Raw genomic sequence first — 17,405 nt, 5'->3', positions numbered from 1 at the left:
GCGCGCAACAGTGTAGCCTCTCCGATGGCACCTCTAAGTCTGTAATCAAAGAGAAATAAAAAATATTATTTTAAAGTCAACTGTATAAAATGTTCTTGTTTTTATCGTGAATGCTTGAATGACTTCTTTATACTGATCTGCACTAGAGTATAATATTTTTACTGACAAAGTAAGCTTCAAGATATTTTAACTGCTCATCTGATTTTTTGCTCGGTAAACATATCAGCTAATTCAAATTTAGATTGAAGATACAGCTATTTCGGGTTAAAGTAAATATTAGGAAAAAAAACAAGTGATGTTACAGTTATTCATTTATTTAAGTTTCAGTTTTAAGGCAGTGTCATATATAAATTCGTAAAAATAACACTTTGATGTTTATAATCTCTTAAATTTTTTCAGCAAAATAAATACGAAGAAATTCATGATTCTTAAAAGTACAGGAAGAAATAATTAGGGAACCTTATTGCCATCATTATTTTTAATAATTGAATTTGTCATTTACAAGTTACAATTATTGATGGTAAGTAATAATATAATGGCAATCATATTTATTTCATAAGAATGACAAAAATACAAAGTCGAATGTCATAGACGTGTACAAAAGTATGTTCCGTTATGCTAAATGTTTAACATTTATAAAAATCGAGTACAAACTATCTAAAAGGCCCCATGTTTGTCAATTTAATTATTTATCAAACATTATACATACTTATAACATAGCATTTTTATTTTAGACCTTCCTTTATTCGTTGGCGCGTCACAAAATTTCGTGTTGGAAAAAGCAATTCATTTTAAGCATGTACGAGAATGTATCGTAATTTTAGTGAAAATTAACGTAAAATTTATATTTAACTTTAAAAAAATTTACATCTATCTTAACATGTGAAATATATGTATATATATAAGTGTGTTCATTGCTTTCTTTTTCTAAATATTATTTATATTTATAATATAATGTTATGGATAAAAATATTTTGAATATTTAAACTTAAAACACAGTTTGCAGCCATAAAATCTGGAAGTATTAATCGATGTGTACAGCTCATTTATTATTACCAAATCTTTTTCGAGAAATGTAAAAGCTGATGACGTTTTTTAATTCTTTAAGCATTTTTCCTGGACGTATTAATACGAAGCAGTCGTTACTTTATTACGCCCAAGTAACATCAGGCACTGAAATATAGTAATAATGTATTTGAGAATAAATAATCACAAACATTATTTATAATAATACTGCACGTAATTAATTATTAATAAATATACATATATGTGAAAAATTTATTAATTTAAAATAATTACTATAAATTAGTTTTCAAACTACTTTGAAATCAAATTCATCTAAATCATCAGCTTTTACAAGTTTTCGAAGCAATTTGATGCACAAAAATACATTTATACATATATTTATACACTTAACAAACATCGATTCTCGTTCTGGAGTATTGCATCCTCTTTAAAAAATGCAGTCAACTTATTAAACCACCCAATGCGATACCATCACTTTTTTGATATCTATATAAGAGTGAGAATCAACATGCGTCAAGTGTACGTGTAATACACAAACTAGTGCACCCATAACTCAAAAGCTCCATATTCTGTGGATAGAGGTTACACATCATCGGATTCTTCACCAAGAGATTTGCAACAAATAAAAAGTAATCTATCAATGTTATTAATGATGATAGTAATAATTATTATAATAATAAAAGTAATTAATGTAGTATAAAAAACATTAAATATATGCATAAAAAAGTTAAATCAACCAATAAATGCAAGTGTACTTCAACGAATTGTTTCCGTTTGAAATAAGTAAGACTTTTAAAATTCTAACGACTAAGCAACATTTCCAAATATATATATGTATGTATATATTTCAATGCATAAGTATCTTTTCTCCTAATTTCAAACTTATTCTTTTTTATCGCTACCAAATGTAAGGTTTTTTATTTTTTTCATTATTGAATAATTGTATTATATGAATGCAATTAAACTCTTATAAAAATTATATGCAGCATTTGCGGAAAAAGAAAGAATTCGTACGACAAATCTATTTTAAAACTTTATAACACTGCGATAGCCTTCGTTATTGTAATTTATTGAATCAGTAGCGAAAGTTCGGTGCTGTGAATTTACATTTATTTGTATCTATTACAGTACAAGATACGGCTGCGAGTTGTAACCTATGACATGACTTTCATGATTTGTAATGTATATTTGCCGAAATTTTTACGTCATGAGTCAAAGTTAGGCAAAAAAGTACTTTACACATGTATCTTTAATACATCATGTTAGCCATACACATGGGTAATACAATGAAGCAAAACGCTGATTTTGCTTATTTAAAAAAGATACAGTAAAAATTAGTCAATGATAAGTATTTGCATTAATGATAATACGAGGTATAAAAAATTTATGAATCCACAGTGTACCTGGGGAATATAAATGTGTGTCTGCGGAAATCGCCGATTTCTTTGCCTACAGTCGGTGTTTTGTTTTTCTTAAAAAAGTGTAAGTACGTCGCGGGATACGGTAGAATAAAAGAAATTTATCTTTTCTAAACAAAAAAAAGAGTTTACCTTACAATCCTAAAAATTTCAAGAGTACACATACGAATTACGTACTATAAGAATAGTGATCATATATGCATCCTTGACAACCTCTTTTATTAATATAAACATGAGACATTTTAATGCCATTTCATTTTAAATATTTTATAAAAAGTGGCATTGTTAATTATAAAATTAACAACATTAAGGTACAATAAGAATATTATTTCAGTTTTATTAAAATAAAACTTTGAATACATATCAAGTCATCTGCTGAATTCAAATATTTTAAGCGTAAACTGATGTAGTTTTAACACCATCACGTTTAATATTTCTTCTACATATATATTTAATGGAAATACATAAGTTTATGATATTAAGCGTGACTTTGTTATAGGAATAATATCTGCTCGAAATAACGGGTGAATCTGATTTTTATATTTGAAGCAATATTTAAAAACTTAATTACATCTACAAAAGCAAAGCATAATTTCATGTTATGAAGCATATATATATATACATGTGTATACATATAAACAATTTATGATGAAGTTTAATCGGTATTTGATGAAGAAAGCTGAAGAGATGTAAAAAGACAATAATTTTAGTAAGCTTTAGACTATTATACGATGAAAATCGGAAAATATTAAATTTATATCTTACTCTCGAGTTTGACCTCACACACTTGTCATTTTTTTCCTCCCACTCGATAATTTTCAATTAATACGTCAAGTTCATTCTCTTTAATTATCGAAAACTAGCGTGTGTGAAGTTTTTCATACGAATCTAGACGCTTAAAAATCTATTTTAAGAAAGTCGGTTTTAGGTCGACCGAGTTGTCACGAGCCCTAGGTCTTTTGTCCTTGTTATTTCATTTTATGATCCGACTTCTTCAGGTCTGGCTAATGGAGCTTTCGACTTTTCGGTAGTAACAGTTGTAGTCGTCACCTCCAAATTAGCTAAATCTGCGGCACTAATCTGTAATAAAATAAAATACATGATATTAATTTTGACCTTTTATTTCGCTCAAGCACATTTAAATACAAGCATATGATCTCTAGTTGGAAACCAACTAGAAAGAGATATTAGAAAAATGAAAATTCAGGCAGATGTTGCACGTTCACGTATAAGCAACAGATAATAACACAGATTATACACATATTTTAAGATGATTTGTGTAATGTAATGTTATTTTCACAGATGCCCACATCAAGTATTTTTTTTAACCAAACCAAAAGCCAAGAGCATTAGTAGCGAAAGAAGTAATAGTATTGAGACGAATAAAGGTGCGATCGTCAGTTGATAATTTACTATGGATTACATTTTATCACATTATAAAATGTTATTCAATTTATGACAAAACTGAAACTCTTTATATATAGGTGATTTTGTATAGAACTGACGTTCGCAAAGTTAACATGTTAGAAGTAAATCAAGTCATGAAGGAAGCAGACATTTTCCGGTTATACTCTTGAAAGATAATTTTCAACGATTTTCGATTATATTTTTCCTATAGTCTGACCTCAACGTTTGGGGGTAACGTGATGGTGGCATGTGTAGTTGTTGTTTCTGTACCGCTGCGAATTTCTCTCTCTACTGTGGTGCCTATAAAAATATTGGTGAACGAAAAATAAAACAAATAATTTATAAAAATAATAGAATAGTGGAGATGAAAAAAAAAAATTTGAAAGAAAATTTGGATCTACAATAAAATGTGAATTCATAAAGAATACAATAACAAAGAACTTACTGTTCAATTGTTCGGAGGCGTTGTGCTGCGTCGTTTGCGTTTCAACATCGCCATTGGTTGTGATTCCATTGGTCGAAGCTTGCTGCGATATCACTGTTGTCGTTTTCACTACGACTGATTGATTTTGCGTCGAGCTTTCCATTGTGCGAGAAGTCACTTCCATTTTTAAGCCAGCGAGCCTACTATTGAGATCCTCTGCTGACGAATTGACATTTCTAAATAGCGAACTGTTACTGTTGGTTCATTGGCAAGATCAACAGCAACGAAAAATAGTGAAGATCAAGAAAACAATAATAATAAGCTAACTATTTTCTATCAACAATTGCGCGGTAGCAGACCCTGAAGACTTACAGAAGATGATCCTTGACGCTGTCAATGGTGATGTCTCCGATTGAGCTGAGATCCTGACGATCGTCATCACTGGTTGGCCCCCCGGCGCTCCCACCATTTACATCCGCTGTACTCGAAGCTGGCCTTAGCGATCCTGTTACTGCAGCTTCCCGCAGCGATTCTTCAGCGTTTGCTAAAAGATGGGGGATGAGCCAAGCGCAAAGAGCACAGCGTATTCAACGTTTACGTCACACGTTTTTCAAAAATTATTTTACACTTAACACTGACGCGTGACGTTGAAAAAAGAGATGATAAAATTTTAGATTAATTCGAGTTTAGAATTATTAATATTACAAATTATAAGACTGCACTTTGATGCCATGAAAAATTTTTATGCAAAATCGACAGTTATAAAAAGTTACACCAATGGACAACGTGACAAAAAAGCCAAAGTGTTTTTTTGGTACACCAAACACAAATTGACAGTGACAAATGAAGTGGAAAGCGATTGTAATGTAAATGTTAGTATACAATGATGTTACTCACTGGAGCCAGCAATGCCATTTTCAGTGACACTTTTAGAATGCACCTGGCTAGCCTCTTTCTCTGTATCGGCTGTGTCCTTGGATGCTTCATTCTCAGCTTCGGCAGCAGAACCGGTTTCTTGCTGCTTTTGTTCCGATTGCGTGGTTTCAGGACTGGATCTGGCATTGGGTGGCAAATTCAGAGCACAGTGAGCTCTAGTCACTTTGGAAGCGGACAGAGAGATGCGCTGGAGTTCGGACGACGAATGAAGATAGAATGCTTCACCAGACTTTGTGAACGTCAAAGAAGATATGCCACTAGAATGGTCAATTGTTAAAAACAACTTAAATTTAGTCACCAGATATAAAATACTATGAAATTGTCATGCTGATACATACTTGATGTCTTCCCTCTTGATTGTTGCCGCATTGAGTTGCCGTCGTAGCTCGGGTATGCCTAGCACGAGGCATTCGCCAAGGTTCGTGAGGCAAAGCAGGCAAACCTCTTCGTGCAGACCCGAAGGCTCGACTGGACACGTAAATTTGGCAAAGCCCGTTTTTCTGACCCTCGAGCCCTCGTGGGCTGTGAGTTTATACTTGCAGAAAGGCTTGAGCGAGGGTAGGTTGAAGATTTTGAATTGTTCCTCGCTGGCGATAACGACGCGATGGGCAGCGCTCATGTCGGGTCCTGGACAGACACCACGTTCTGCTTCGTAAGGCTCGGGTAGAGGCACGTTCGAGCCGTCGAGGATCGTAATGGCGATGACCGGAGCTCGATGCTTTAACTGAATTTCCTTCCCCAGAGTGCAGTTTATATCTTCTTCGGCACGGCGCACCCCCGCTGGGATGGCCAGCGTGAATACGTACACCGTGCCATTGTTTGTACCAGCCCAAAGGGTTGGCGTTGTGTTTTGCACTGAAAGTCAAACATTTCCGCTCTGATTCGTATACCATATCTCTGATATTCGGATACGTGGATTGGCCTACACAATGAAGGTACTTACTACTGATGATGAAACTTCTAGCAAAGTACAAGCATCTGACCATAGATCCAAGGGAATCGTCGACAGGCCGTGCCTCGACTTGCCGTTCCACGGGTTTGACGTCCACAAGGGCATCGCCACTAGGACTCGACGCCACGGTTGGTCTGATCGAACGTCACAGAAAATTTCGACATGTCCCACATAACGTAAAACTAGTGTACATAGTATTTCGACAATTATTGTCAAACTTACGATTCCTTTCTGGCTTTTGCGTCTCCGGCCGCGGGTCGCGGTGGAGTAGTGCCGCTAACCGTTGTTGAAGCTCTGCGCTGAGATCTTCCCTTTCTCAGTCTTCTGAAGGATTCTCTAAGTGATTTTTTGAAAGACTTTCGCCTGGATATGGGTGTATCTCCGGCACCCGAGAGATCTGCGAGAATAATAATAGGCAGTGAGAAATAAAAAAAAAAAAAAAAAAAAAAAAAGGGTTATCGAGTCGATACCGACCATTTGGGTTGAGGGTGCACTTAACGCTCACGGATTTCTTTCTAACGTAGTCAAAAAGAGCGAGGCCGTGAGCCGTGCCAGCCGCAAGCAAGCCCCACTCGCTGTGGAGTGCCAAGGCAGTTACCGCCGCTGGTGGATACAGCTGCAAAAGGGTCTCGGGTTGAAAGCCAGCCGCAAAGGATATGCTAGCTGTGCGTGCCGGTAAGTGCTCGTGTCCCTTCCACGCGAAGCCGTCCCGATCGTTGACTACGTTCATGGTAACGCTTTTGATCTCCTTGTTCGTTGCCTCGCTCGAAATTTTGGCCGTGATAACGTGGCCCGACGTGCCCGCGACCACGATAGTCGCCGACAGAGGACAGAGCAGCACCTTTTTCACGGCGAGACGCGGATCGTCCGAGTAAGGATCGAAACTACCGACCTAAAAATCAGGGATAACACATTTATTCGAGGAATCGATGAAGAGGAGGACGAAAGGGATTAGAAAGAACACACAAACCTTGCGGAACGGCGGCCACTCGTCGTCATCGTCCTCGGGTGGTTGCTCCAGCACGTCGAGGTGTTCACCCGTAAACAGCACCGACGAGTTGAACTTGTAGACGGGCGTCAGAGCAATATCCGAGGCGTTCCAGAATCGCACGGTTCCGTCCTCGTGACCCGTTAGCAGCAGTTCGCGCGCCTTTGACGGCTGACCGGGTTTTTGGCAGAGTAGTAAACCACCGTCGATCGGCCAAGACTTTTCCGAGTAGAGGTGCTCCGTTTGGGCCTTGCCAGCCGTCTCGATGGCCTCCCACAGTTCGTCCGTCACGTTGGGCACGTGTTGCGAGCACGTCACCTGAAAATTCATCGATACGTCAAGCGTTGTCTCGTGAGCAACATTTAAGCTCGTTGGCGCGTAGCTTACGGCACTGGCGTGGAGCGAGACGAGATACGGCAGAGACATCATTTTCCAGTCGGGATCAGTAAGGTCGATAGCCACAAGCTCTTCCTCGGCGAGAACGATCAGCGCCTCCGGAGCCTGGGCCCCGGACTTGGCGTTACTGGCAGCAGTCCCCTTACCGATGCTCTCTTCGTCGTTCTCTTTTTCTTTCTCCTTCTCGTAGTTCTCTTTTTTCTCTTCTCCCTCTTGTTTGCCTTCCTCAGCATCGGTGGAGTCCTTTTGAGGGTTCGGTTTGCCGGGTAGTATGGTGAAGAAATCGATGAGCTTGGAGGTAAAGTCAAAGACGACGTGCTTCTTGTTCTCGCCCTCGCGCTTGACGGTGATGGTGTGCCGGTCGCTGTGCACCGATCGCTGCATACCACCCGAGAAGAGGACGAGCTCGTCATCTTGGCTGCGAAACAAGAATAGCGCATGATCGTGATTTATCGGTATGGTATATTTAAAACTAAAGAATAACTCACTCGTCGAGCGGATGGACGATGATCTTGGTGATGGCCTTGCAGGGGAAGGGTCCGTAGGGCGTGATCGGGGCGGGCTGGTCCTCGCTGCCGGGGCTAGCAAAGGCGTAGGAGCCGTCGTTGTGTGAGAAGACGAAGCGCGACTCGGAGACCCAGTGCAGCGACTCCAACTGCTGCGTGGAGACGAAGGTCTGCGCACGCGAAAACAAACCCATCAACTGGTGGGGGAGGGGGCCCGCATCGGAGAGAGCGCCCCGGGCAGAGCGCAAGGAAGCAGCAACGGCGGCACAGACATATAGAGCGCATCGCCCGCAGCACCACCGTACCACAATCAGATGGATGGATGACGACGATGACGACGACGACAGGTGAGACAGACGAGGATCGGTCGGAGTCGGCGTGCGTGCGTGTGCGCGCGATTTTTTTTTTTTTTTTTTTTTTTTTTGTATGTGTGTGTAGGTGGCGAGTGGCGAGTGGCGATCGGCCAGCGACGAACCCATGTACATGGGGACGGACACACGATGACACGAGCAAGCACCGCATCAAGGAGAGACACACACAGACACACGTTCGCCAAAACCACCAAAAAGAGAGACACCAACCAACGAACAAACAAACAAACAAACAATAGGTCAGAAAATAAACAGCCTGGCCGTATCGAGGCTTTTTTATTGCATGGCGCGTTACTATGATGGCACAGTATACATATTACGTAAGCTCATTTTACAACAACAACAATTTTGCATTTAACAGACATGGAATTTCAGCAATGTACCAGTTAAAATTATTATGTGTAATTTTTACTGCTGTTTGTTGTTTGTTATAGAATGGTAAATGTGTGTGGTACGTGTTGTGAGTGTATTATACTTTGTGAATGTCAGTTGTAGGAGATGGGTACATTTATTGTACATTAATAGCAATCAACCCTATGCGGTCATAAAGAAATAGATGATAGGTGACGGTGACGGTGATGCCGCGGGCTACGAGGCTCCGATAAAAACACAGTGACACAGAGAAGCCAGACAATAAAAATTGAGCTCAAACTTATCAGTATACCTATAATGATGGCTACATAATTAAAAAATCATTGAGCCGAGCACTCGCGTCAATGTTGATGTAACGTTCATTCATCGAACTATTTATTGCGAGACACATTTATGACATTTATGACGTGAAAGACCGAAGTAATTTAAATTAAGTATTTAAGTAGCTACGTGATTATTAGCACCACCACCATCACCTTGCATTTAAATTGAAAAAAAAAAAAAAAAAAAAAAAAAAAAAAAAAAAAAAAAAAAAGCAATAAATAAAGTAAATGCTACGTGTATGAAAAAGAAAACTGTTGCCAAGCCCATTAGTGTTTCTTGCTTTATTTTTATACGTATGGTGTGATGTTAATAAAAAACGGTATGTTACATAATAATTATATCTAGGGCGGTAAAGTAAAAAACAGCCCAGATCGCATGTATGTGTATTATCATTCTAACGAAAAAAAAATAGTGACAGACACGCGCAACCTGAGCATTGTTTACTCCCACCTGCAGTTTGTACTCTATTTTACACCATCTCCTGCCAAGGAAGTGGAACATTTTTTTAAACCACTTTTAAACTTTGGGATATTTGAAGGATCGTATATTATTATGTACACAAGTCGCAGGAAAGATGAGTAAGCGAAGAAAAGAGAAAAGTAATATGTACATGTATAATAACTGTGAAGCACAAAAGGTTTACCTGTTGAGCGCCGGGAGTAGCTTTGTTCCAAAGAACCATGAGGCCGCGGTTGTATCCGATCAGAATATTATCGGGATGTCCAGGCTGTTCAGCTATCGCCTCAACGGGTCCTGGATTGACTTTAAAGTCCTTAGGAACGCTAAATTAAAAAAAAATAATAATAATAATAACAATAATTTTCATCACGCGCCAATGAATCGTATAGAATACACGTGTAGTAAATTGCGGAAAATTGGGTTTACTTTTGCATGACGACATCCTGATAAATAATGGTATCGGACATGGTGAAGGTTTTATGGTTGAGAAGATAAATGTTGCCGCCCTCGGTGCCGAGCAGGAGGTGATCGCCGTTCGACTCGAGGCACATGGCCGAAATTTTCTTCAGCTTGCCTTCCAACGAGAGCGATTTCGTCTCGATGACCGAGTTCTCGTTGATTTCCCACAAATGCAGGGAGTTGTCGTCGCACAGAGACACCACTCGGCCCTAAAGTAATACATTTTTTTTTTAAAACATCGTTCACTGCATTCCAGGCATGCAGTTTGCAACATCACGTGTCCGAGTATAAAAAAAGGTAAAGTAAGAAGCATCGACGCATGGAAATGAAGTTACGCGATTAGCGCGATCCAATTTCCCGTATGGGAGGAACTGCGGAGAGGAAAAAACGAAGCAAAAGGGGGGAAACAAGAGAAGCTGTTCAAAAGACGGGGACGGATCGAAGCGCCGGCCGTCACACGAGCAATAATAAATGTACTTAGCCGCGAAGTGCAGTGTCGTTGTTGTTTTTGTCCATCCACACATTTTGATTATTTTCAATTACATGCATATGTATATATATACATAGGTATGAAAAAAAAAAAAAATAGAAGAAAAACTCACCTCGTTGGGCAAAGCGATGATTTTGGTAACGGCAATTTCGCCGCTCTCACTGGCATGTTGGCCGTAAAACTCGACGCCCGGTCTTCCAAAACTGCCCGGTCGAGCATTTATCAACGAGTTAAAGAAAATGGTATTTTGTTAACAATCGGTACGTACAGCCAACGATTTCACACAATGTTCCTACTTTTGTACACTTCATAAAATCCATGTGAGGTAAATATAAGTATATTCTACAGGAGCCAACGAAAGCAGCCAAGGGTGAACGGTTTATGTTTTAGGCCCAATACAACCTCGTACAGATGCATGTATACCGACATAACGAGTATAGGGGGTACCGGTAAAATGAGCGAGCGAACAAGCGCGCGGAGAGATAACGAAATAGATCAGAATCGAAAGAGCATAGAGAACATAAAATATATAATAATAATATGAAAACGTACAAGTGTAGTATTGTAGGCCCAACGAGGAAGGATATACATATACAATAGTATAGGTGTATGGGTGTAGTGGAGAGAGTGAAAGGATGTAACGTAGCGCGCGCGCGAGCGTAGGTGCTGGAAAGCAGGAGGGGGGCAGCGGGTAGTCGAGACTGAAAATAAAAAAAAAGAAGCAAAAGAGGATAGGCCAGCTATGGGTAAGCGCCGCCTTTTTTGCTCACTGCATGCAGCCTCGTCGAGTCGAGAATATTATAAGTATATATTGTATACCTTTGTATTTAGTACAACATAATATATGTACACATCAGAGAGAGAGAGAGAGAGAGAGAAAGAGAAAAAGGATACACTTTGATGGCTCCGGATGCAGTGCCGATGATCATCAAGCGTAGACTCGGGTCCCAGGCAATGGCCGTCGGTTTGTTCGGGAAGCCATGCTGAACCGTCTGGAAGAAAATGTATATGCGTATACTTACACCGGATCAACAAACAAAACAACTTATGAATTTGATAAATCTTAAAAAGTATACAAGTCCTACCGTAATATTTACTTTGTCAATTCATATCGTTTACCCGCTCATCTTTCATTATATACACACCCGCAACTGTTTATAGACGCACACCCACAAAAAAACAGAGCACAATCAATCCGCGCCTATTTATCCTCCTCCGACTCCTCCTAATACAAAATATAGGTATACACATGGGCTCTTTCTTTTATCTCGGGGAATTATCAGTCGCTCTCTCTCTCTCTCTCTCTCTCAAACTGAGCAAATATCCATTCTACGGCAAGTGATTTTTCTACTTCCACGCCTTTTGTGGGGGTTTTTTTTTTAATGACCCATTTTGTTATTATTAATAATATTACTATTAACTACACACGTGCAAATACGATGTGTGTACACGCCGTGCCTCACTCGCGATGTATATGCACACAGTTTGTAACGGTATTAAATGGAATTATTATACATGTACGTATATGTAGTTAATATGTTTAATCTCCGTGTATAAAATGAAGGGGAAAAAAAAGGGGGGGAGCACACGACTTGCGCAAATTTGTCGCAACGCTCGGGCTAAATAAAGCACAAACCGCAAAGTCAGTAGCTGCGGTAAACAAAATTTGAGTAAGTATACAAACACAAGACATAAATAAATAAATAAATTAATCGTATACATAAAAGCCGGTGGGTGCACGAGGGAGCAACCAACTACATATTATTATAAACTGATTAAATCGGTAAACTCGACGAAGGTCAAAAAACTTACGGATTTATTCAGCAGCCATCATCATAGTCGCGCGTGGGCGCGAGATCTAAGTACCTTATATACATCACACCTATAGCTATCTGACGATGAGTCACCACATGCCGCGTGTAATGTACGATTCAAGTTAGACGTAGGTACCTCTGTTTGCACCTTTCTATGATATATAGATACGCGCTACCGAGCAGTATAGGCGGTGTAGGTAATAATGATATAATATACATGATGTACTTTACCCGATGATGCTCATTTAGCATCATCGCCTGGAAGCGCGTCCCGTTATCTTTGAATTTATTCCGGTCACGTGTGTGTGTGTGTATGTTGAATAATATTGAAGATTCTAGTCTAAAAAAATTTTTACCCGCTCTCGCGCTCTATTTTTTGTTTTTATTACTTCAAGACCACAGCCAATGCGTAACAAATAAGTACACGTGTACCCAATCACCATTGATCATCTAATCATTATCATTGGGGATTTCCATTGGGAAAATCCAAATTAATGTCAATTGTGATGTGTATACGTACAATATATTGTATACCATACGGCAGCGTTACTGTAAATTAATGTTACAAACACATTTTTTCAAGATTAAATCCGTTCTTTTACAACCGATACGTATATACATGTTACCTGTGATTAAACGCGTTGGCCGCTTTTTGTAATAAAATGTACATACATACGTACGTGTTCTCGTTTCTTTTACCTATATATACATGTATGCACACATACTACTGTTGCAATATAGGTGCGTACACCTACTTTACTCTCGTTACTCAATAGAGGGGTACTTGCCGTAACCATATATACTAACATGTGTGTGTGTGCGTGTGCGCTCACGACAAGCAAAAGAAGCTTTTGTGTTCAGAGTGGAAAAAAAAAGGAAATTATATCTAAATTCCCTGGCAGGACTGACCAAACAGGAAAGAGAGAGAGAGAGAGAGAGAGCTTGCACGTTGGCATATTAAAACTACACGGCCTCATGTGGTAAGTAGGTACAACCTACGTATATATATGAACATTAGCAGCGCCAGGATACGGCTGTTGGGCCTTCGTGCCCGGCAAGTTTAGTTGCGGGTATAATATACATATATACCTACGGGCTGCAGCGTTGCTTTACAGTCTCAGTCGCGCGAAACAACCGTTACACCCCGTTCCTGCCCTGCCTCGCATGCACGATCATATATAAGTACTTGTACACTATATAGCACTTGTATGTATTTTTTTACAACATGCACGTGCACACGTACGAACAATTATACAATTATGCTATCCGCACATAATGTGACGATGTCCACGTTACAATATGATTCCTCTTCTTTTTTTTTTTTTTATACCTTTATTGTTGCTTTCGAGCTAGTAAAACATTACGAGTAACCAGTCAAGTGTACAATTATTATTCTCACGGAATATTAGAATATTACGGCACAGGGATCTCGTATCGGACGCGCGTGATGTTGCCAATCCGAGGCATGAGTCACTTATTACCAAGCTCTAAATACCTGTACGTATACATGTATGTACGTGCGTCAACTTAATTTTTTTTGATCACTCACAATTCCGTAAGTACTCATAACTCAAACGTGCTCCAAATACTCCTTCTGAAATTGTACCCATAAGTGTCGAAGGCACGAAAAATATCGTAGAGCTTGCAAGCTCGAGCGTGCGCGCAAATTGTAATAATATTCCGTCTTTCGTCTACATCTGTGGCTGCAACAGCTTGTATTTAAATTAATTGATGTGAACGATAAACCTTAAAAAGTCCGGTTGTTAGCCGCATAACGAGCAGGTACACAAAGGTAATTGCGGATGAAACTGAACCGGTACATAGCACATAGCGAAGTGAAAGTAATTTTATACAATATAAAAGGTAATGGAATGAACGCGATTCTTGCCTATTCAATTTTTACCCTACATTGAATTCATAGTTGCGACGCTGTTCGCCGTGGTGTTTTTTCCGGCTTTTTCTTTCCCTTGCCATTAGATAATGAGCAAGTGTGGGTACATGAATTGTACCTTGTGTATAGTATACACAAGCTGGGCGCGGACACTGCGGAAAAAGTAAAAAAAAAAAAAAAACAAAACAGAGTATGTGGGTAAAATCGATGAGTATAAGTGAACGAAGGGGTGAAATGAGAAATATAGAGGAGAGACCCCCGCTCGCGAGAGTTATAAGGGTAAACGAGGGCGAGGAGGAAGTCAAGCTGTATAAGCATATACATTGCGCGCACACACACGGTGGCGTCGACTCACCTTACGAAAGGCAAACAGGTCTTTTTGCAACTTTTGACGCTCAGCCGTAGGCTGCTGACCTTTGCCTCTTATAAACTTCAGCATCTCCGAATGATTTTTTCTTCTCCACTGTGCTGGGCAATTTTTTTTTTCTTTCTTTCTTTCTTTTTGTTTCACTCCCCTGTGTATAGTTTGAAGCCGGGCGAGATCTTGGTGCCTCGCGCCGCAGTCGCCTGTTGAATCTGCAAAAAAAAAAAAAAAAGAGGAACGACGTTTATTATTTAAACCATCGTCCAAATTCCATACAAATCTTATCAATTAATTTCATTCCCTTCGATTTTTCTTTATTCCCTACAAAGAGACATTCTCGACTTCGAGCAAATACGCTATGCACACACGTGTATATAATTACCGCGGTACATGCGATCCGTTTTTTCCCTCCCAAAACCAAATAAAAGCCAAAGATATGTATATATTGATATGTGACGCGCACTTTTATTAATACGGTCTGATAGCACTTTAACGAAGGCGTGATAATAAAAACGAGTCGAGTTCTATCGTTGAAGCACTCGATCAAGGAAAACGTCATCGGCATTGAGCCGACGATCGTTTCGTTGAGATAAATTGCGAGGTATACAAGTAATGTCGAAAGAATCCCGAAGAAGAGAAAAAAAAGAGATAGAAAAGGCTATATATACGTGCGGCCGGCTGTTGAACGGAAGTTTTTTTTTTTTTAAAAGAGCGTCAATTTGGGAGATGAAAGAAAAAAATTGATCTGCAATTCAGGTACTGTTTCGCTAAAATTTTATTATCCATACCATGAGAACAAGAAACACGAAAAAACACTGGGTACACTTGTATTATTTAACATGTTGAGTAAGTAGGTAGGTATACACAAGCAGACAATGCAATCAACGAGCGGCACCACCCGATCCCCGACAGTTGTGTATATATATATACATATGTATACACAAACATATAATATGATGAGAATCCTCGAGGCGAGGCGGCTAGCGAGGCATAAAATTGCGATTCGTAAATTTAGTTTGCAAGGATGAGAGCACTTGGTTATCAAGTACTCTTACAACCTACTTACATCCCATTGGATGTATGGTGCGGCGACTCTCGGGTTAAAATATATGTATATATATTATTCGCAGGTACTTGTAACAAAACACACCGTGTAGGTAAGTAGGTATACATTTATAAGCAACGAGTAGGGACCAAAAGGAGCATAGCAGCCAGCTGCTGGAGTTTCAGCGGTACATCTGCAGGTTTGCAAAAGAGATTGTACCGGATAGGTAAGTATATTTGCAGGTATTAACATTTTTACAGCACAAGTAAGTGAGATCTCACCTCGAAGGAGCGGGGCTTTAACTGGCGATGATGTTATATTTGTTCCTCGGCACCGCAGCTCTCTGGTGCAGCGAGAGAGTAGCTGTTACCCACTGCTATCTCGGTGGCTGAGTCTTTCTCTCTCGCGCGCGCCTACGCACACCACCTTTCGCTTTTCGCTCCTCTGGCTCGTCTCTATCTCGTTTCTTCGCTAAGAGAAAAAATCATACGGACAAAGTGGAGCTGCACGGGCAACGCTTCGCCACCGCCGTCGTCGTCGTCGGCACAACGAGGAGACGTTGTATACACTCGCACACACAGGGCATCAACATACATCCACACGCGCGCGTCGCGGCGCAACAACCCGTCGCGCGTCCTTCCTCGCCTCACCGCCTTCTCGTCCTTTAACTGAAGCAGTCCCTCGGGTCCTGACTCCTGATGCATGGAGCTACCACTGGAGTACTAGCCGACACTCTCTCGAGAACACGGCACGACGACGACGCAACTGCCGCGCAAACACTGCACCGCCACTCTCTAGGTCTAGGTATTTTCACTCTATACTATAAGTACACACCACTGCATGCCTGATGCAGCCAAATCGGAGCACTGGAGCACACACAGCGAACCAAACCAAACCACTATACTCTCTACAGTGTATACATATATATGTGTATAGGTATCAGAGTATGGGAGGTACACTACCACCGCAGGGGGGACAGAACAGCGACAGACCGACAGCCATCAGACAGGCAAGACAGAGAGAGCAAGCGCGCGAGAAGGCAAGGCAAACCTATACAATACTGTACTGTACACATCACGACATCACTCGCGGCGGCGACGACGCGGTCGGAACTTGAGTCTCTTTCTCTTTTCTTTCTTCCATGCGCATTCACACTTCTATACTCTCTTCTCCTTTACCTTAGTTTCACAGCATTTTACTATAACTATATATGGTGTACGTAGCGTGGAAAGAGCCGAAGCGGGGAAGAAAAGAGGCGGAGAGGGTCAGCCACCGCGGGGGCACTGTACTTAACCTTATAGGTGACGGTACGGTAATTGTATGTGGTACCGACGTTAGTTTTGTTCTTTTCCCATGTACTAGACATGTCAAACATCACGTGGATTCATGGGGAACATGTATATGCAGTAGTGGTGTACGGATATTGGTTACTTATTTATTATACCCAGGTGCGTAGTAATGTTATACAGCAGGATCTATAAACTTTATTGTCCCAAGAGAGCGGTTCCGAGGTGGCGAAATTGTTTTGTTGTCTACATCGAGATCACATAAATTACCCACACCACAATAATTGTGCCGGTAGGCTATGGACATGCCGTAGGTGCACACATTATCGATGCAAATATTTGGATAGGCGGTACTTATGACAGGTCAGATCACTGAGATCACCACATCAAATATTGGATTGGACATATACTTCATAGCTAAAAATGTGTGTATATCTAATTGTGTGGGCGTGCACGCCGGCGCCAAGAGCTGGACCC

General features: G+C 40.2%; 1 protein-coding gene across 1 annotated transcript; it reads right to left on the bottom strand.

The window, feature by feature from the left end:
- Positions 1-267: 267 nt before the first annotated feature.
- Positions 268-16,658, bottom strand: l(2)gl (LLGL domain-containing protein l(2)gl). Its single transcript, XM_089589178.1, has 19 exons — positions 15,924-16,658; positions 14,589-14,809; positions 11,423-11,520; positions 10,641-10,731; positions 10,006-10,247; positions 9,764-9,902; positions 8,036-8,250; positions 7,736-7,965; positions 7,539-7,657; positions 7,134-7,469; positions 6,638-7,055; positions 6,386-6,560; positions 6,155-6,297; positions 5,550-6,066; positions 5,173-5,468; positions 4,648-4,819; positions 4,297-4,529; positions 4,069-4,151; positions 268-3,524 (listed from the first exon to the last, which is right to left on the bottom strand). The coding sequence occupies exons 2-19, from the start codon at positions 14,670-14,672 to the stop codon at positions 3,423-3,425; spliced, it is 3,693 nt and encodes a 1,230-aa protein (XP_089445304.1). The 5' UTR covers positions 14,673-14,809; positions 15,924-16,658; the 3' UTR covers positions 268-3,422.
- Positions 16,659-17,405: the final 747 nt, after the last annotated feature.

The sequence above is a fragment of the Copidosoma floridanum genome, unplaced genomic scaffold (assembly GCF_036245765.1).
Source record: "Copidosoma floridanum isolate Cflo_tuat_1 unplaced genomic scaffold, Cflo_Japanese_pri ptg000007l, whole genome shotgun sequence".
NCBI classification, from domain to species: Eukaryota; Metazoa; Arthropoda; class Insecta; order Hymenoptera; family Encyrtidae; genus Copidosoma; species Copidosoma floridanum.
Note: the sequence above shows the minus strand (reverse complement) of the source record. Positions and strands in the feature narration are given on the sequence as shown.